General features: G+C 45.8%; 1 protein-coding gene and 1 long non-coding RNA gene across 13 annotated transcripts; one reads left to right on the forward strand and one right to left on the reverse strand.

Annotated features, from left to right (window-relative positions):
* The first annotated feature begins 1,620 nt into the window (after positions 1-1,620).
* Positions 1,621-19,675, forward strand: LOC116232804 (uncharacterized). Of its 11 annotated transcripts, XM_090144042.1 has the most exons (20): positions 1,621-2,037; positions 2,182-2,222; positions 2,602-2,661; positions 2,935-3,079; positions 3,526-3,606; positions 3,693-3,766; positions 3,899-3,954; positions 4,108-4,197; positions 5,176-5,327; positions 6,893-7,012; positions 7,106-7,135; positions 7,631-7,741; positions 7,884-8,000; positions 8,488-8,609; positions 8,711-8,837; positions 9,021-9,156; positions 9,277-9,509; positions 9,944-10,066; positions 11,013-11,068; positions 11,166-11,794. In XM_090144042.1, the coding sequence occupies exons 9-12, from the start codon at positions 5,187-5,189 to the stop codon at positions 7,712-7,714; spliced, it is 375 nt and encodes a 124-aa protein (XP_090000168.1). In that variant the 5' UTR covers positions 1,621-2,037; positions 2,182-2,222; positions 2,602-2,661; positions 2,935-3,079; positions 3,526-3,606; positions 3,693-3,766; positions 3,899-3,954; positions 4,108-4,197; positions 5,176-5,186; the 3' UTR covers positions 7,715-7,741; positions 7,884-8,000; positions 8,488-8,609; positions 8,711-8,837; positions 9,021-9,156; positions 9,277-9,509; positions 9,944-10,066; positions 11,013-11,068; positions 11,166-11,794. The 11 variants fall into 11 exon arrangements, 5 of the variants coding, with proteins under 5 accessions (XP_090000168.1, XP_090000169.1, XP_090000167.1 ...); XM_090144043.1 differs by lacking the exon at positions 8,488-8,609 and having other exon boundaries at positions 8,687-8,837; positions 11,166-11,793; XM_090144041.1 differs by lacking the exon at positions 8,488-8,609 and having other exon boundaries at positions 11,166-11,793.
* On the reverse strand, positions 11,360-16,595 carry LOC149917256 (uncharacterized). Of its 2 annotated transcripts, none has more exons than XR_016468289.1 (4): positions 16,412-16,595; positions 15,189-15,291; positions 12,132-12,216; positions 11,360-11,443 (listed from the first exon to the last, which is right to left on the reverse strand). It is a non-coding gene; the product is annotated as an uncharacterized LOC149917256 (long non-coding RNA). The 2 variants fall into 2 exon arrangements; XR_016468288.1 differs by having other exon boundaries at positions 14,337-15,291.
* Positions 19,676-20,449: the final 774 nt, after the last annotated feature.

A 20,449-nucleotide genomic window follows, 5' to 3' on the forward strand; every position in this document is an offset into this window, starting at 1 on the left:
AGTAGCAGCATCACTACGCGGAGCTTGTATATATTTGCTCCGCAGTTAAGGCCGAGACTGACTTTCCATCATAAACCTAATAAACATAGACCCTTCAAGGGACAGGACTCAAAATCTAAAACCTATTTAAGTGTTAAATGCTCTCCCAGTGTTTTTTTCTTCACGACCTAATCTAAAACGCGGTTCTAAAATCTACTGTGAGGCTGAATTATAGGGGTTTAGTTTAGGGCGGCTCTGAATCGTGATGCCACCGAATGACTGTCCGTGAGAAGTCTGTGTTGTTAGCAGAGGGAAGCTGGTACGCTTGCTTTTCCTTTGAGGGATGCTAAGACTTAATGATTATAGCTGAAAATACACAGATTTTTTCAGACTTCTGTTTCGAAGGGCACAGGCAGCATCTTACAGGCTGGGCTACTAAGCATTGCCTCGGGAAAGGAGAGTCAGTGTTTCTGACTTTCCTGGGCCTTACTTTACACGCAGAAGTTTACGACGAGTCAAAATAACTTCAGAATATATTTAACAAATACAGCCAGCATGTGCCTGTAGCATCCGAGGAAAACAGTCTTCAATTAAAAGCAGGTTGTCGGTTGTTTTTAGGTTTGCACGGGTCCTGAATAAGCGGACGCCATTAGGAACTCCTTTTGGTATAGACAGCGCGGTATCGAGTGAGAGGTTTCGCTCTCTGCAAGGCAACAATTCCTGAACTCTTAGTAACTGCTGTTCAGGTCAATGCTAGGTACGTTTCTGAGTCCTTAACTCTCGTACCTCCACAAAAAGAAACGTAAGCTTTTTAAATCATTTTTTTTCTTTATGAATAAAAGATGACAGAAAGCCTTTCACTCAATCACATAGGAATTTCACTAATCCCAGCCTTCTTAGCGATCACACGATGAACCACAAAAAGATGCACTTAAAATTTCTCATTAGACAAACAGCATGCTGCATGTAGTCTTCATTAAGATTGCATATGTCACCGATTATGCAAGCGTCATTAAGCAATGAGTGAATACATCCACAGTCACAACTCTCCTTTGCCAATATCATGCAATTAAAGCGTGCGTATAGAAAGAAAAACAATGATCTGACGCTGTAGCACAGCATGTAGATGGAGATGTGCACGCGCAAGATGACCCCTTCTGCATGTTGTCACTGCATCGTCAGGGTGGACCGCTGACTGCCAAGGACAAAAAGTGAGGATTGCTTCGTAGCTCTGGTTCAGGATAAAGTAGCTGGCTCGTCAGCCAGTGGGAACCCACTTGTAATTGTTTAGAACAGCGGCCTATAATTGCCAACAAAACATACTGTTTGCAAAGTCTTTACAGAGTACTCGTGTCCTTAACTGGAGATACCGGAAATCTCACCGAAAGCGTTCCTACCCATTTGTGTGACACGTGAACGTAATCCCGAGCAACGCCGTACAGAGCCGTTCGTAAAACTCCCCTTCATATTTCACTAGCAGGCAATTTTCTCGTGTGCATCGTTAACCCATTTGGGCATTTGTCACATCGCTACTCCCATATTTCCACTGCTGCCTTAGGTCACGTTTTCTCCATCAGGTATAAAGTTTTTACATGTTTAGCAAACTTTTTTTCCTTTTTTTTTTTTTTGGACGAGGGGAGAGGGAAAGCGGAGCAGAGGCAGCACGCAGGGGACTGGACGCCACTGGAAACTGTTAAGGCTGGGGGCGTTCTTTGGAAGGGTGTCGTGTGAGATGCAAAGTGATCCGTTTGAATTAGGCACAATTATTTAACTTATTAGTGAATCCCACAGTGAGGTGAGGAGAAGCGCATAGCAAACTTTAACTGAAAGTGCAGTTTAAGTCCCTAATTCAGATCTAGAGCCCACGTGTCTAACTGTCAGTGTCACCGGCCGGCCCTAACGAGCCCCACCGGCGCTAACGAGGCAACGACTCCCAGGTGCCGCGGGGCCGCGGCCGCTCGGGCACAGCTGCGCCTCGTCCGCAGCGCGGGGCGGGTCCGCCCCAAAGCCTCTTAAGCTCCGTCGGAGGCCGTCGGGAGCCACGAAGGAGCTTCCCGGGTTCGTTGCTCGTGGGAGACGCGGCGGGCTCCGTCGCGTTGGCCGGTCCTTGCGCCGCTGGGACTGAAAAGCATTGCGATCGGCTGCTTTTAAAAGGAGGCCCTGGGATTCTGTGTAGCGTTAATTTGTGTTGTTTTGTTTCAGGCTGCGGTGGGATGTCTCTCGGTAAAGATCAGCGCGAACCGGTGAGTCGTTCTGGTGGCGATGGGACCGCGGAGGCGGCCAGCGCTCGGGAGCCGTTCGGCTCCGTCCGCTCTCCGCGGCAGGAGGTCGCCGGGATCTCTCCGTTCGGGGACCGGCGCGGGGCCACCGCCGAGCTCCTCCGGCTTGTCGGAGCCGGTGTAACATCGCAGCCCGGCTGCCGCTGGGTTCCCCGAGTTCTAGCGCGGTCCTAGGGTGCTCTCGGCCCCTCCGTGCGCTTCTAGTGGGGGCTTCGGTTCCTTCTGATTTCTTCGGTGGAAGCGAGCGGGATGGGGCCGTATTCCTCCAGCCTCGGTGCTGCTGGGAACGAGAAGCGACGCGAAGGTCTACTGAAACAAGTTTTTCTCCTTTCTCCTGTTGCAGGCTGAGCGAAAGCTGCGGCGGAGCCTGTCGTCATCCCGAAGCGGTGAGATGGTGGAAGCGGTGAGTGGTCTGGGAGTCGCTACGTAAGTTCTGTGTTGTTGGGGTTTCGTAGGGCCGCCGCTCGGCCGCTTCTGTTTCTTTGGGATCAGCACGGCACAGTCGACGTGCTCCACGTGGCCTTATTGGGAGGGCCGGCGCGGGGCGCCGCCGAAGGGTTTTGCGGGTGCTTCAGCCCCTTCTGCTTCCAGCGGTGGGAGCGGGCAGAATGGGACCGTATATTGTTCCCTGCCCCTTATTTGTAACTTCAGGAGTGTGATCTCATTCCCGTCACAGAGACGTGGTGGGACAGCTTGCACGACTGGAATGCTGTTGTGGATGGCTGTGCTCCTTATAAGTGAGACAGACGGGTGAAGCGGTGGAGTTGCTCTTCCAGCGAGGGAACTGGATCGCATTGAACCTCGCCTCCCTCCTCGGCAAGGTGATGGGACAGCTTGGTTTAGGTGACAGCTGAAAGTGATCTGATGAGAAAAAAATTGTGCGGAGTCGTCACGGTAGATTTGATGAGGGGGAAATGCAGCTGGACCAAGCTGCGGCCTTCTGTGTTGCTGTGACTGGTTAGATTGAGAGAAGGGCAGTGGATGTTGTGAGAATATCAGTGCTGACAGCGAATTGCTGAGGTGTAGGAGTCTAGTTAATGGGGATGGGCTTGTTCAGACACTGATGGGAGGCATGCAGTGATAGAATATTCACAGACTTGAACATCAGAAGTAAGAATGCTGTTGGTGTGAGAATGATAGAGTAGGCTGCCTGAAGAGGTTAAGGAGTCCCCTTCTCTGAGGATCAAGTTGCATCCAGATGCTTTCCTGAGTAACCTGCGGTAGGGAAGCAGCTTTAGAAAGGGAGCGGGACTGGATGTTGTTGCAGGGCGAATGCCGCAACAGAGCATTTAACAGTGAGGATCTACTTGAGTATGGGAGTGGTTTCATCTTCAGTGGGATGAAGGAGGTAAGTGTTTGGGGGGGAGTGGTGGGGGATGGCCACGGGTGTGAACCCTGTGACCTGAGGGCTGCCCACTCCCTGCACCTGCTCAGAAGCTGTTCGTGGAGCTCTGCCCGCAGGTTCAGGGCTGGAGGGGGGATCCTGCTGTGAGAGTCTATGGAGTGAGGTAAGCAGTGTCCTTCTGTACCTGACCTGTGTGTGCTGCCCCCAGGCTGGAGTTCTTGGCTGGGAGCAGATGCCAGAAGACACAAATTCTTCTTGTTTGAGGTGATGGTGTATCTTGATTTCTTGATTTCAGCTTTAAAGGTCTGTGGCAGGCCTGCTCCTGGAGGAGTGGAATTGCCTGAGTGAGAGGTGAGAAGAGCAGCCTGCAGGACTCCAGCAACTGTTATCTGGGAAAGCTTGGGGTCCTGGCGCTGTTTCTTGTAGCGGGGTGGTCTGTTGTCTTGGTTGGCAAGGTCCAGTGCTGCTGAGGTGTGTTTTTTTTTTTTTTTTTTTGTCTCTCAGGTCCTGGTACAGCCAGTGTCTTGAGAGGAAAGTCCTTATCCCTAGGCTGGGAGCTGTACTGCACATGTGGAAGAAACAGAGATCACCCAGGTGGGCACTGGGCGGTGGTCCTTGGGTAGATCACAGAATCACAGAATTGGAATTCCAGGGTTGGAAGGGACCTCAAGGATCGTGAATCTCCAACCCCCCCTGCCACATGCAGGGCCACCAACCTCCTCACTTAATGCTAGACCAGGGTCCCATCCACTCTGGCCTCGAGCACTTGCAGGGACGGGACATCCACAGCCTCTCTGGGCAGCCTGTGCCTGCACCTCACCACGCCCTCTGTAAAGAATTTCCCCCTGACGCCCAACCTAAATCTCCCCTCCCTCAACTTAAAACCATTTCCCCTCATCCTGCAGTTATCTACCCTTTTGAAGAGTTGATTCAGCTCCCCTCTATAGGCTCTGTTTAGGTATTGAAACGCTGCAGTGAGGTTGCCCTGCAGCCTTCTTTTCTCCAGGCTGAACAAGCCCAGCTCCATCAGCCTGTCACCAGTCCCATTGGTGGCTGTATGTTGCGTACTCCCTTGGCCCTGGAGCCCCTGTTTGAATCCCTTAGAGCGGGTGGCTTCTGATGCTGCAGGAGAGCAGTAGCATGTTCTGCAGTAGCATGACCATAGGCTGCTGAGAGAAATGGGGAACGAGAGTTCCAAGCTGGGACAGAGAGAGGGCTCCCCAGGGCAGTGCCTGCCGTAAGTCCTTTACAAAGTGCGATGGAAAAACTGGTGGAGAAATTCTAGAACTAAGGATAAGTATAAAGAGAAAATAATTAGATATTGTGGTGTTGTATGGCCTAAACAGGCAATTGCAGGGGAAGTAAGTACTTTCACCAAAATATGCGTCTGATGAGACCGCTGACAGTGAAGGGTACTGGCTTCACTGAAGTGAGCTCTGTGATTACTGCTGGTACTGAAAAAACAAAGTTCTGCCAGCTTAAGAAGGAACTGGAACAAGGCAAAAGGGATGTTAAAAATTCTCTTCTTTCTAACTCCATTAACCTCACTAACACTTCTGTGTATCCTCTTAGGGAAGTTCCAAATGTTATCAGGAGATACAGGATACGTAAGCTCTCCACTTAATAGTGGAGAGGTGAGAAAACGGTGTCTTGAGAGGAAGGTCCTCGGGCTGGGAGCTGTGCTGCGCATGTGGAAGAAGCAGGGGAGAGTTCCTCCCCCCCAGGTAGGTAGTATTTGTATTGGTTTTTTAAAAGGGAGATCATTAATGGAAGATCTAATTGGATTAGCAGAGCAGTTTGATTCTTGGTCATCTTTAGCTTATAAAATATTGGGATTTAGTTATACTGGGGACACCTAGAGAATAACAGGGGTATAGGGATCAGGAATGATAGTTTTACTTCTTGAGACTACTGGATTAAAATGGGAAGATAAAATAGTCACAGGGCAGTTGTTTTATGAGCCAGAAGCAGGGACCAGTTTACTGTGGAGAGATTTCTTAGTTAAATTAAGATTGCAGTTGAAAACTTTCAAAACAGGTGTCAATGAACTTAACAGCTGATGATGGAAAAAATCCTGCTGAAGCTATGGGCAGGGGAAGGAAACTGGGGTGGGCTGGATTACTCCCTTAAAAAATAACCCTCCAAGGAGAGAGTGAAGGTGTAAAACTGCACCAATATCCCATACCTTTAGAAAGGATAATGGGTTTAAAGCCTGTAATGCAAACATTAGTTAAGCACGGTCTTCCGAAACTCTGTGTGTCAGCTTATAGCACTGGAGCTTTGCCAGCATAAAAGGCAGGTGGTACCTATTGGCTGGTACAAGATGTGAGGGAAAAGTTAATGGAAAAATTCTTAAGCAGCGCCCCCTGGTTCCTAGCCCCTATACTTGAATGAGTCTGATCTCTCACAGATGGAGGAGTCTAAGTAAACTCCTCAGTTTCTTGGGGAGCAAGGGCTAAGGGTGTTTAAAAATAAACTGCAGTATGTGGAAAAAGAAGTCAGATACCTTGGGTATGTGACTTCTGAGGGAAAACAATTCTGGAAGGACTTGAATTGTGCAGCTTCCTCCCTCCTGGACAAAGAGGGAGTTGTGAGAGTTCCTGGGTTTAACTGAATACTTTAGATTACGAATAGAAAAACAGATACAAAAAAACCAAGGAGGTTGTCTATCAAACTATCTGAGGGAGAACCCAACTTCTTAAAATGGACAAAAGAGAGAAAAGAGGTAGTTGAAGGATTGAAATGGAACTTAATCACAGCTGGATTAAGTCCTGTGTTAGGACTGCCTGCCTTAAAGGAACCACTTCACCTTTTTGTAACAGTCAGTGTAGCTTTAGGAGTTCTAACACCAGAATGGGGAAACAAAATAACAAACATTGCATACTTGTCTGAGCTATTAGGCGCTGTATCTCGAGGATGACCCGAAGATATCCAGGCAGTACTATCAACTGCCTTACAGTTGGAGCGAGTACATGTGTACCCTCTGGGGGTGTGAGGAGCAAGTTGTTGAGTGGGGAGAAAAAAAAATGAATGGGGGAGGGAATCTGCTTCTCGACCTCTTAGAAACGCACGGTGCCAAACCCTCCCCTGTGGAGTTGGAGCGGGCACAGAGTAATTGGCCCAGCTTAGAGGGAGTTGCAGATCATAAAGTCTTTCCAAGTAAACTCGTGTGGGGGAGGAAAAGGGAAAAACAATCACTTGTGCAGTTCTCGGAGCTGCTCTTAGTGCTGTTGTAGAGAGATGTATTGAACAGCATGTGGCAGAAACCCAAATTTTTCTATCCTTGCAGGACCAAGTAGAAGATATTAAGGGACGGTCAGAAAAAGACGAACACTTAAAAGCCCTCCTTCAGCAAGCCCTCGAGGAGCAGTTAGTAAATGAGAGAGAGAGATTAATGCCAGTTTTCCAGGTAAAGACTTTCCTCCAGGAGAAAATTTGGAGGCGGCGAGAGCCTAGAAAGGCAAATTGGAAAACCTGGTGACCCTTCTCTGCCCTCCGATAGAAACTGGGCGTGCGTATGAAGAGAGTGAAGGTGGGTGCTCTGATGTTAGTATCGAGGAGGTCCCCTATTATGGAAGGATTTTGGTCACATCCCTAGGAAATCGGAGATGGAGTACGTGTGTAAAGCCCCACTAAAGGGGGGAGAACAGATCCTGTTCATCGAAAGGGAATCGGAAGGTTACTGGGGATCCGGAATACTTCTTATCAGTGGCAACTGCTGTGCCCTGTGGTCACTTACTTGAAGAGCTGCTTATTGGGATGATTACTTCCCAGGACAGCTGATATTGATCAACTTAGTGCCAGTTGGCCCTGTCCATTTAGCACTCAGTGAGCCTGTTAAGTGCATATGAAAGGCTCAAGTTGATCAGGGGAAAATGTATGAGATTAACCATCTGGATTTCACCCACTTCCAACTTTTTGGTTCATTGGGGACTGGGAAAGTGGGGTTTCTTTGTTTTCTCCAATTATGCTTTCTCTACCCTTGGTTCCTCTGGAACCGGGAAGTGTTCTCTCTTCTGTTTTGCAGGTGCTAACAAATGCCGATCCTGCTGCTGTGCCCTATGTGTTACCTTCATCATTCTTCATCATCCTTTCTCCGGGATCCCTGTAGTATCATTATTGTTGCTGTTTCAGACAGGTATCTTTTTTTTTTTTAATAATTGTTTATGCTGACCCTATTATATTTCACGGTTTGTTATGGTTCCATGCCCATATTGAGCATACTGGGCATATGGGACCAAAGACTAATTGTAATGAAGGCTTAACCCTTTCAACTGCAGTTAAGCCCAGTATTGAAATATGGAGGAAACGAATGGGGCCAGGATAGTGCTGGCTGACTCGTGCCACTCTGAGGAGATGCGGGACAAAGACTGAAAATGGGGTGTCAGATGCAACAAGTGAGTTATGTGCATTGCAGCACCCCTGCAGTCTTTGCTGTTAGCGCTGTGTCCCGATTGGTGTTTTTTTTCTAAAGTATTATGTCAATTATGAAGAATTAACATAAGAGACCACCAGTTATTGGTAGATGCACTTGCTATAATTCAAAATAATGTCTTTATTGTAGAATGTAAAGGAAACACTTATTTAAATTTTATAGGTGAGCTGGGACAATGTATAGGTGAGCTGGGACAATGCAATCAAATCTGTAAGATAATTTTAATCTCTGTGGCATATAGGTAATTTTACTTGTGTTCCTGTCAATAACTTTACTACAGCTTTTGTCCTAACAATATGCAATGCTTTGTCATATACTGTATACCTAATCATTGTGCAGGGACTGAATAACAATGGGGTTAAGCCCTACTCATTAGAACATCGAGTATGGGCCCAACAGAATGGCAAAAAATGGCAAACTGTTTCTGTTCATGTTTTGTATGGGAACAGCGGGGACTTACTTGTGAGAGTAATGTCATCGAGGCTCGAGGCATCTGTCTTGCCTCTGAGCAAAATATTTCTCATTTTGAGAGGCATTGCAGTGAGACCGTCTTACAATTTTATACTTAAAGGTAATATTGTAGATACAAGCGATCATTCAGATGTGTGTGTGAGCAACTTTGCTAACATTATGGGATGTGACTTGAAGGTTTTGGTTCTGGTTACATCCTAGCTGTTGTATGCTCCAATTATACGGTAATCCAAGACTTGCTGCCTACCCCAGTTGGAATGAATCTTGCATTGGTAAAGAAATTATCTGCAATGTGGCAATCTGCATCAACTGCTAGAATGCATCCAAGGTAAGAGATGATAAGAGTTCTGTTACTGTTAGCCATGATACAGAAGAGATACTGTGCCCTGAAAAGGGTGTAGAAGGATGGAGAATGCCATTGGTTGGTAATGCTCCTTAGATAGTCATGAAAAGCAAGATGTGTTTTTAATTCTGTGTTTCACCCAATTGTGATCTTATTTTTGCCTTGCAGAGATGTTTGCTTGTAATCATATAATATGTGAAAGTTGGCATGTGATGAGGTGACTGGCCCAGCTTAAACTACCCATGGATTTTGACAGTTGGCCTCGATATTAGATTACTTTTTGTAGTCTCTTGGTGACCTATAGGTAAGAGGAGTTTTGTTATGTGTATTTGCAGCACTCACACATTGTTCTTTTGCTTTATTGTGATTTTTAAATGTCTTTCCCTTCTCCCATTGTTCATCTTAATATGTCTTTTTCTTGAAGCCATTGTGGGACAGTGACAAGCTTAGCACTGCCAGGTGTTGTGAGAAGGAGGAATGGTGCCTGGCTCAAAGCCTTGTCAGTGGTGTGCATCTGAGGTGTGACTACAGATTATGGAAGAGTTTTGAGGAAGAATGGATACCCCATCTGCTGGAAAGTGACTAAGTGAAGGTGATGTTGCTGACCAACCTGCTGCCTCCCTGTGGACCAAGGAGACATCACTGGATTCCCTGGTGGTGAGTATTCCTGCTTTTGTAAAGTGTGTGTTAGAATTGTTCTTGAGTATTGCTCCTTTGCCATGTCCCCTAATAGCTTAGAACCTGTACTGGTGATTATGCTTTGATAGAGTTAGTATTTCATACTGGGATGAATCGCAAGGGTGGAGAAACTTTTCTTAGTGTGTGTATTTGAAAATTATTTTTCTATTGTTGGAAGTGTGAGTATTTGTGTATGTAGCATAGGATAAGTTGAGACTGGGGTGTTCTGATCTATGTGTAACTGTTACAGGTGTGAGTCTGGACAGAAGCAGTTGGAATTGTTCTTATGTTGTTGGAAAAAATTATGGAACAAGTTGTATGGAAGTGAAGTAAAGTAATGGTGTTTGAAAATGAGTTTGAGATGGTGTACCTGTGTTGTATAAAGGAATGGATTTCAGTGATTTTTTTTGTAGGTTCTCTCTGGCAATAATGAATGAACTGTTCTTTGTGGATGTTTGCCTGACTGGAGTTTTCAGTCTTGTTTGTCATGCAGTGAGGATCTGCCTGAGTGTCCTCTTGGAGCTCTTTCTGGTGAGGTAAGTGGTGCTATTTCTTAGTTTCAGCTCTGGGTGTCTGCAGTTGTGGTGGCTTTTGCTGGCTAAGGGGGGAAGCACAGCTCATGCTCTGCGTGAGCTGTGCTTCCCCCTGGGTTGGGGCTGTTTTCCAGGGTTTGCACTATCTCGAAGAGATTATTTTTTTTTGGGTGGGAGGGTGGGTGCAGGTCAGTAACGGAATTTTTTTCTTCTCTGGCTGGGCTGTGGCAGCCCCTGGGAAGGGCTGAGGAGGGAGCCCCTTGTGTCTACTGGGGTTCCCCCTGGGTGGGAGGGGGGTTTCCCTGGTGAGGGTGTCTCTTCCCTGGATCCTGGAGTGGCTCCTGTGTGGTGGTGCTCCTGGTCCTGAAGGTGGGAGATAGAGATGACAAACAGGGTTCTATGTCCTGCTGAAAGAACTCAGTTTATTTCAAGCCTCAGCTAAAACCTGTTTGAGGCTGTCTCTGTGATGGGAGAGGGTGGTTGCTCTGTTTATTAATTTCATGTGTCTGGGGGCTGTTGGGATTCCCCTCCTAAAGGGGTTGGGCTAAGTGGCTAGAGGCGAAATGCTACTGTGGTGTGTGTCTTGGTATGTGTCCTGTCTGTGCTAAGGATGGTTTACAGTACCAGCAAGCTAAATATAAATAGAGGTGGTAAGGAGGATAACTTTGCCATTTCCTCTTGGGAAAATAGTCTAATGGAAATGCAGAATGAATGCTTGCAAAAGTTCCTTTTTGCAATAGCTCTGAAGCTAACTCAACTAATTTTTTAAAGAAAGTAAGTAAGTTCAGAAAACTCTTGTGAGTAAGGTTTAACTCAGCATTTAAGAGTGTGCTTCCTGTAAAGTGTACCCAATTGAATTACCAGATGGGCAACTTAAAAACTGAAAACTATATTTTAAACAAGCAGTGAAAATCAAGGTCTGCCTCTTTGACAAGTCCACTCATTTCAGCAAGAAGATAGGAGATCACTAATTCTACTCTTCTCACTTCAGCATATGCCCCCAAGGTATGAGTAACTAAGCTTGCTTTTGAAAGGTAAGAAGTGGGTGATGTGTCCCTTTTTTAGAAAGAGTTATTGGCTTGAAGGCTTTTTGTTTCTACAGCAGGTGCAAATGCTCTGCAGTGTGCAGGAACTGGGATGACTATGATATCTGGGCTACAACGGTTAGGCTTAGCTCGCTCAAGGTTTTTGAGGTGAAGCGGGTACCTGTCTGTCTCTGACTTAAAACAACAATAAATCCTCGCTTACCGCCAAAAAAAAAAGATGTGCTGTCTTTCTGTGCTTGGGCCTGGGTCTCTTGATGCTCATGTTATTAATCTTGGAACATGAAAAGGGAGAGCAATGATTGCTTCAGCTACTGGCTATCTGGCGCTGCATGCTCTGCAAAAGAAAAAGAAAGACTTAAATCAGTAACATTTTTAGAAGTTATCTACTGCAAAAGTACAGTGTGTCAGGCTTGTTTTACTTGCTGAATGAAGTTGCCTGCTGTGGTGCCAGTGTTTGTATTGTTGCAGCTCTATGTTGGGATAGAAGTGTTTATTGAGCTCAGGAAGCTGCCCTGAATTCAAAGCTGAGCGTGCTGTTCTGAGAGTGGAGTGGCAGTGGCTGTCTTGCAAAAAGAACTCCTGCTTTCCTTACTTAAGATAATCTTACTTAAGTTCACAGAAAACTACAGTTTCTTGCTAGGTAACCTGAGGTAACCTGAGCTAGTGCTTCACAGAAAAACTGTTGAGTCTTGAAGTTAGTTCCTGTAGACTTTGTCCCAACCTGAGACTGAATTCTAATTACAAAAATACATTACAAAAATACTTTGTTCTGCATTGAGCTATTCAACAAAATAAATGGTATGGTGTTGAGGTTCTGCCTCTGTGTTAAATGTTTGTGTGTAGTATATTGTATCCTTTTGCAATTAATTGGCTTTGCATTCAGTTAATGATAAATAGCACCAGAAGTGCAACACGTAGATAATTCAGGATATAACATGCAGTTTGAGTTAGATGCAATACTGATTTCCTAATGACTTGACTTGACTTGCACAGAGTTTTATAAGTTATGTTGTTTTACTCACAAGTTCAAGGTGAGATGGTGGCGGGTTCTTGATGCGCTGTTCCTTGTGATAAACAGGATGGAGGCTTGTCTTCCCACAGGGATGCCTAAAATGTAGATTACTGAGATGAGAAATCTATGAAGAAGCAAGTACTAACTCAATTGAGTGTTTCTTCCTGTTTACAGAATGACAAAGCATCCACATTAGTCTGCATTAGACCATGCCTCCCAGCTCTGTGTGGTGCCTGCCTAAGCTTCAGCCGCGCTGAGTGGCAACCGAATGCTTTTGGTCGTTCTGGTGGCCCTAGGCAAGCCTGTTCCAATACCTCCTTCAGGCAAGTTTTTCCTTAGAGGAGGCTCAGATGAGAGCTAACTTAACATCAGGCTCTTCCCTCCCATCCTATTGGTAGCTATGGGGGAAAAGAAGCTGTAGCCTGCTGGAAGCAAGTTGGAAAGAGGGAGTTAGAGCCCTTCCTTGAATGCTTTTGAAGACCTTTGTTGCTTTTGTTTTATGCTGCGTTGCCTAGAACTGCAAGTAGCGCTTACAGCGAATCTGCAATGCTGCAGAGCAGGATGATCCTTTCCTTTGCTCAGCTGCTAGTGTGCGGTCAGCCCCCTGGACTTCCAGTTATGCTTCTGACTCAAGTTTAACTTGCTGCCGCCTGCAGCCCCTGGATTTGCCCCTGGATTCCTTTCTACAGGGCAGCGCTCTGGCCTCTTCCTCATCTGTATATGTAACTGGGGTGGCCTGGTCCCAGGTACTTGCTTTTGACAAGCTTCACGTGATGGGTGACAAACCAGCTTGCTGCTACAGACCCTTTCTCTACCGGAGCAGACTGCAGCTCCTTCTAATTAAGTGTAATCAGCAAGCATAATAAAAACACATTTGACTCCTGTGTCCTGACTGTAGAAGTACCAAAGAGAGCTGCCTCTGCCAAGAAGCTCTGGGCTCTGCCTGGTGCCTGTCTCCCAGCCTCTCGCTATCTCGCTTATTCCCAAAAATGCTTGGAGCCTGTATTGTATGGGGTTGAGTTAGCTGTTTGTTTGAGGGGGTACAAAGAGGAAAGGCTTTTTCCTGATGTGGGCTGTGGTTTCTACACCCCCTTACCTTACAAGTCTTTTCCTCACCTACTCAAAGATGTAATGCACACCTGGAACTCAACCACAGGTGAATACAGCTCCCTTCTGCAACACTAGCATTCTCACAAGCAGGGGGGTGGCTCTGATTGCTGATAAACTTTTAGGCATAGTTAAAACACATAAGGAACAGCAGTTACTGCATCGGGATCTATTTGACAGTGAAGATAATGGATGCATTCCCTCTAATAGAGGAATAAAATAAGATCTGTCTTAAATCAGTTATTAATTCGTAGCTACCATTAAGATTTTCTCCCTCCCAAAATAGGATATTTTTAACTGCTAACATGAGTCATTTTACAGTTCAAGTTATTAGCATGTATCCTATCATTAATATCCAGAATGGCTGAGCAAGACAAACAGCTTATAGCTAAAGCCTAAATCCACCAAAAAACTCTAACGGTCCAAAATGTTCAGAACAGAGCTTCCGGTACATAAACCAGTCTCTTCAATGTCTTTCCTTAAAAATGCAGCTTATAAATGCAAGTATAAACTCTCCTTGCCCTCGCTGTAGAGCTACAGGCCCACACTATGTGAGTATATTCCTCTATCAGTGAAGAAAAACAATATTTCTTTTTAACTTTTATGACAAATCAGAAACAAAATCCTCAATTCATGTAAGCTCATCAACAGCAAATGGCATTTCACCATGAACAGTTTCTGATACTTTGACATTTGTCCTGTCTACATAGAGCACCTATCCCTTGGCACGTGAGGAAGCTCTACTCGCGTCTAGCTTCTACACTTACACGTGGTAACATTTACAGTCATCTCCCTTCCGCATCAACGCAGTTACCAAGCTGAGAAAGTAAATTCCTCTCCCCAAAACTACACAGTGAATGTTAAACTAAGAGGATTTTTTACCTGAAATTAATAAAAATTAAATGTATGAGGACAACAGGAGTTCTCCTAAACTTCCTTACACAATTAAATCTTTCTCAGCAGCTCATAGGTTCATAAGTACCCGAGACAACAAGAAACAGGAGTAGAAGGAGGAAAAGTAAGGAAAGAGCAAAGTTTAAGATTTCATCTTTGTAACTGCACCCGGACCACCTCAAAGAGAAAATGTCACAAAAAGAACAATGCTCACCCATCTCTGAAGATCTAGGCTCGCTGAAGAACTCCACAAAGGAGGATCTCCTAGGAGAGATGCTTCCTCAGCAACAGTCGGCCCTTAAATGAGGTTTCAGAGGGGTGGAGACTGGCTCCGTTCCTTCCCTTTCCACAGGTAAATCGCCTTCACCTGCGCTCCCAAGCCTGACCCGGTCTTTTATTCCAGGTGCTCAATCAGCAGTTCGGGCCCTGACTTGAAAGTTCCCTTACAGACACGCAAGTCTTAGCGCTTACAATACAAGCTGTTCAGACTACAGAAACACACCGGCCTCATGAGGTCAGACAGAACCGCTTTCCAGAGGGAAGCGGAATTGCTTATCCTTCTCAGTACGTTTCCCCAGAGATGAGATCCCACTAACTTCGCTAGCCTAGCAAAAGTGCACGATAACGAGACAGATGAATTCCGAGGAAGAAAACTGACCACACCGGTCGGTACTGCTGGGGAAGACGACTGTGGAGACAAACGGGCCGACAGGCTTTTCCCTAGTTCTGTTTTTAACAGTAGTCTGATAAAGTAAGACCATCAAATGTAAGAGCACGAGCCTGAACTCGCGGTCTGACTCGCTGAACCCTCTTCCCAATTATTTACACTAACATGAAAGGCAAAATCTGAGGTCTCCCTTAAAAAGGCTGAAGGAAGAATTTGCTCGGTTCACAGACAGGACAATCATCTACCTCTTAAAATAAATTTACTCGCCATATCCTCAGAAACTAACTAGTTTCCGACAAATCTGATTCCCAGATGTAAATTTGCAATAGCAGTGCTCCAACTCAGAGTATTTTACTATTTTTTCCAACAAAAAAAAAAACCCAAAAACTAGGAAAATACCCTTTTACGTGGCCCCAGTTGTTAACACCGCAGTACATTCTGTGCTCAGAGATCTCTTATTCAGTTTACCACGCACGAGATTCACGCCGTCAAGAAGGCCCACCTGCAGAAACAGACAAGAATTTCACATGAAATACACAAACATAAGTATTTCATTTTCCTCTAATGTTAAATCATAAAAAACCATAAAAGGAACTCCTCAAGAATGCTTTCCTCCAGCCCCCCCAGCAGTAGAAACCGAGCTCAGAAGGCAGGAAACCAACACGCAACAGAGCAATGACCCGCCAAATAATAACTGGGAGAAAAGAAGGAGAAAGCGAGGGCAGGGGAAACGGGGACGCGTCGCCCGGGAAGAACGCAGAGATGCTTTTCAGGCACACGAAGACAATACAACCAACACGCAGATGAAATGGAACTCGGTAGGAGATAATAACAACTAACAAGAAAGGATTTTTTACTGGTACGCTGCTCAGAAGAGAAAGGCCAAGGTAAATGTACTCCGATAAGCGAGAAAGGAGAAAAGGAAACAACGGACATAGAGAAGGTTGAGGCGCTCAGCGAGTTTTTTGCCGCAATTCTTGCTGGCTATCTGGCTTTCCATATCTCTCACGTCCCTAAACTTCTGGGCGGGGGCTGTGGGAGCAAAATCCCTCCCGATGTAAGAGAAGAGCGAGTCTAAGACTACCCAATGAGAATAAAAGTGCTCGAGTCCGTGGGGCCTGATAACACGCATCCCAGAGTCCCAAAGAGACCACCCCGTGCGACGGCCACACTTGATAAGTCCGTCACATTTTATAAGTCACATTTGTCAGACAACTCCCCAGTGACTAGAAGAACATCACACGCCCATTTCTAATAAGCCCCAGCCGGACTCCTGTGCCCAGGCCCGGGGCCCACAGCACGAGAAATAATGCGGACCCGCTAGAGCGGGTCCAGAGGAAGGCCACAAAGACGAGCAAAGGGCTGCAGCATCTCTCCTATCAAGAAAAGTCGAGGAAATTGGGTTTGTTTACCTCAGAGAAAAAAAGGCCTCTTTGTGGGCTTCTAGCACTTTAAGGGAGATTATAAACAGGAGGAAGACCAGCCTCCTATGTGGCCTACAGTAATGCAATAACAATAGAAAGTATAGAAGGGTAGCAAAAGCCTAAGCTGCAGCAAAAAAGGACAAGCCAAAACACAGGAGCCGCCACACATGGGCGCGCAAACAAACAAAAGCTGCTTACCTCCAGGAAGCTTCCGGAAGGCCAGGGCCTCCAACAAGGTGCCCTCGCTTCCGCTGCCAACCCTTAAATGAGGTGTGGGAAGGGGTGGATCCTGGTTTCATCCCTTCCTGCCACTTAGCTGCATTACGTGCACCTGAGCTCCGTGGGCTGGCCCCGCCTTTCCTCCAGGTGCTCAATCACCAGTTCCAGCCCTGAGTTAGCATTTCCGCAACAGCCTGATAGCGACAGGATGAAACGGAATAACTTTAAACTACAAGAGGGGAGATTTAGGTTAGATATCAAGAGGCAGGAATTTTTTACTCGGGCTGTTGAGGCACTCATTGGCACGGGATGTCCGGAGAATGTACGACGGCCCCGTCTCCGGAGGCGCTCGAGGCCGGGTTGAATGGGGCTCTGGGCAGCCCGATGGAGTGGGTGGCAGCCCTGCCCGTGACAGGTTTTCGAATTAGATGATCTTTAAGGTCCTTTACCACCCGAGCCACCTTATGATAGAAATGGATCGACCGAGGCTGAGATTTTTTTTTTTCTTTTTTCCTCACAATGTATGATTGCATACAGCTACAACATCGTAAGATTTTCCTAAGTTAAGAGCGGAGCGCCGCTTTGGTTTTCGATCGGATTTGCTTTTCATAAAATTTCAGCTTTGGAAAAGTATTCCTCATACAAGCACTGCATCTGTATATCCGGCAATTTTCAAGTCCCCAGCGAAGCAAAGCGTTCAAGTTAGTCTGAACACATTGCATTTATTAACTTTTTCTAACCGCTGTTCTAACAAACAAGTAATAAAATACAGACCACAAACTCGCCTCGAAGCACGACGCCACAATTGGTAGGACTATAAAAGTATTCAAACACACAAAAATGCACAAAACAAATTTACAAAGTAAATCACCTTCTCTGTTATCAAGTGAAGCCTACACAGGGCACTTACTTAATATCACTTAGGTCACGTCACCGATGCACAAGGTTGTCAGTTATCGTGGAAGTCATATTCGCTGGCTTTGTTTTGAAATAATTTCTAGCTTAATTGCAAATGAATACATACTCACAGCTACTGAACTCTTACCGTCCTCTCAACGTATTCCCTTAAGAAAATTGATTCTCTCGCCAACGGGAAATAATAGTTTCTCATTTTTAGGCTGTAATTTCTGTACAACTTCAGTCGAACTCCAAATATTATTCTCAACAACTAGGTTAGAAGAATTAAGGGCTAGCCAATTTAACTGCTACCTATTTCTTACTCTAGTAGGGATGGACGACGAGAAGGGCGGTTCCGTTTTCTCAGGCGGAACCTAAAAGCGAACGGGCTTCCACCACGACTAGAGCGAAGCTCAAAGCTACGTTCGATTGCTCTATTTCTTTCCAGTGAAGCGGCTGAGCGTCTGTGCTGATGCCGTGGTGAGTTAACCGTGGCTAATAGATGCGCTCCCGCCGGGCCTGGCTCGACGCCCCTCTTCATTCGGAACCGAAGCTAGAAATCTCTGGGCAACAAAAGAACGAGGAGATCGCTTACCAGTTCTGTCGTGAGAAAAACAGACTTGGCTTGGGATAACTAACTGACTGTCAATTAAAAGAAATAATTACTGATTTGTGTAGTAGGGAATAATAATAATAACAATAAAATAACATGCTCTGGGAAAACACTTTTTTTCTCCTTCTTTCCCAGGATTCACTTCTCACTAAGGACCTCGCTATTATCGCTGCGGGTTATACTCAGATCCTTCTGTGATGGAGTAGACACTGAAGGATTACGTTGTGTTTTCTCTCCGCCCTTCCTTCCCTCTCTGTCTTTTCCTCTGTTGCAGTGTAGGCACCCGTAGGCTGCCGTCCTTACGAGGCGTATCTGCTTCAACGGGGGGTTCATCCACGTGGGCAGCGGTCCCGTTGGTGAAGTAACTCCTCTTCCGTCAGTTATGTGTGCGTCGGTTGCCTGCTCCGCCGCGGAACGCCTCCTTCTCCGACTGTCACGTTCCCCCCGCTCCTTTTCACTCGCTTTGTATCCCTGTCAAGTTCTTTCTATCCTTTCTTACATTCCTTTTCACCAGCGGCTCCGCTAACAAAATCATCTAGGTCCCAGGATAGGTCTGACGCAGAGCGGCCTGAAACCAATTGCCATCATCACAGGCATCCCCTAATATTTCACAGAGATCGCTCCCGCTGCTCCCCCTCCTTCCAAAATCTCGCCACGGGAACCCAATACAGATACCATTATCTATTACTAAGGGGGGGGGGAGGGAGGGGAAACAATAAAAAAAACATTCTTAGCAGGATTTTCTAACAAAAATGAAATAGTGTGGATTTGATGCGATACTAGAAAGATCGTAGGTTTAGATCCCCAAAACCTTGAAAAATGGTCACTAGCTGTGAGAATACTTTCCCTGGGTCACAGATTGAAAATCAGTGCTATTCCTAATTCACGAATGATGAATTCGTGGTTTATTTTTTCCGCTCAGTGCACAACATTCAGACTCTGATTGCGATTGGAGTCTGCCAGTAGCCAAAGGAAATCCCGATATTAAGATACAATGTGAATTCTGGTTCTGTTAAATTTTTACTTTTCCAGACTTACAGAATCACAGAATAACAGAATCACAGAATCGTAAGGTTGGAACGAACCTACAAGATCATCTGCAAGATCTACCACAAGCTACTACGCCGTATCTCGTAGCGCCTCATGCAGACGCCTGTTGAACACTGCCAGGGATGGCGACTCCTGGGCACCACCCCCCTGGGCAGGCTGTTCCAGTGCCTCACCACTCTCCGAGAGGTAAAGTTTCTCCTTACGTCTAATCTAAATCTCCTCTGGCACTGTGGCCGTTTCCTCAGGTCCCCTCTCCTTCACCACTTCCCTTCAGGAAGTTGCGGAGTGCGATGAGGTCTCCCCTGAGCCTCTTCTTCTCCGGACAGAACAATCCCAGCTCCCTCAGCCGCTCCTCCTAAGACTTGCGCTCCAGACCCCTCACCAGTTTCGATGCCCTTCTCTGGACACTTTCCAGGGCCTCGATGTCTTTTCTGTAGCGAGGGGCCCAAAACTGAACGCAATACTCGAGGTGCCTGCGTCTCCACAGATTCTTCTGGATCTTTTGTGATACAGTGCAAAACTTCAGGAAAGAATCGGGCCTCCTGAAACACAGGGAACGTAACAGGGGCACTGGAACATAACACGTATCATATAGTAACTGAAAGGGACGACGAGCCACGGCAGAATCTTCTATCGGTTTGCGAACTTTGTCAGAAGAAGGGCCTCTTTCCCACCTTCTGACTTCCTTATCCAAGGTAAGCAACTTCCCAACAAGAAAGTTAGAAAATATCAGAAAAAACTGTCTCGGCAATGTCGGGAAAGATTATTAGCGTGACGATATACAGAAATACTTTGATGTTAGTAAAAAGATTAAGTTAAACTGTTAGCAGAGTTTAAAAACCGATATAAATTGCTATAGACGTACGGATTTAATCCGCCGGGCTAATGTGACAGGAAACCGATTAATCGACAAGGTTAAGAAAGTGAAAATACAGAGCATTTAAGAATATGCGGACTTGGTGTCCATCTTTTTTTTTTACGGTAACATTGAAGGATTGCCAACGCTGCAAAACTAAAATGCAAGACATATTTCAGTAAGATTACACTGTATAGCATTTGTAACTCGCTGTAGTACAATACTGCATTTTCTTGTCACTGAAAAGATAGTGAAATGTAATAGTGCAATTATTACAATATCTATAGGCACATTTTCCAATATCAATGGTATGCCATAAACATAACTCATTCCGCTACTGTGTGATTATGTTGAAATAATATAACTCGGTCGTAAATGAAGAGAAATGATATTGAATCGCTTTACCAGGTCGCTATATCGAAATGCTAACCGGGAAGATCAGAATCAAACTAGGGACACTTAGTAAATACTGCAGCAATAGGTTTACTCTTTGAAAAGTGTCGATCGTATGTGAAAATGAAACTGCAGATACGCTGTAATATTTATCATGCAGGTACTTCGTTCACATTATAGAAAACAGCCGTATCGATGCCAGAAATGA

The sequence above is a fragment of the Phasianus colchicus genome, chromosome 7, assembly GCF_987193195.1.
Source record: "Phasianus colchicus chromosome 7, bPhaCol1.hap1.1, whole genome shotgun sequence".
NCBI lineage: Eukaryota > Metazoa > Chordata > Aves > Galliformes > Phasianidae > Phasianus > Phasianus colchicus.

Excerpts from the sequence above, each read along its gene's own strand:
- LOC116232804 (XM_090144042.1), top strand. The coding sequence starts at position 5,187 with ATGTTATCAGGAGATACAGGATACGTAAGCTCTCCACTTAATAGTGGA. Across the intron at positions 7,013-7,105 it reads GATTAATGCCAGTTTTCCAG|AAACTGGGCGTGCGTATGAA; the intron begins GTAAAGACTTTC and ends GCCCTCCGATAG. Across the intron at positions 7,136-7,630 it reads TGCGTATGAAGAGAGTGAAG|GTGCTAACAAATGCCGATCC; the intron begins GTGGGTGCTCTG and ends TCTGTTTTGCAG.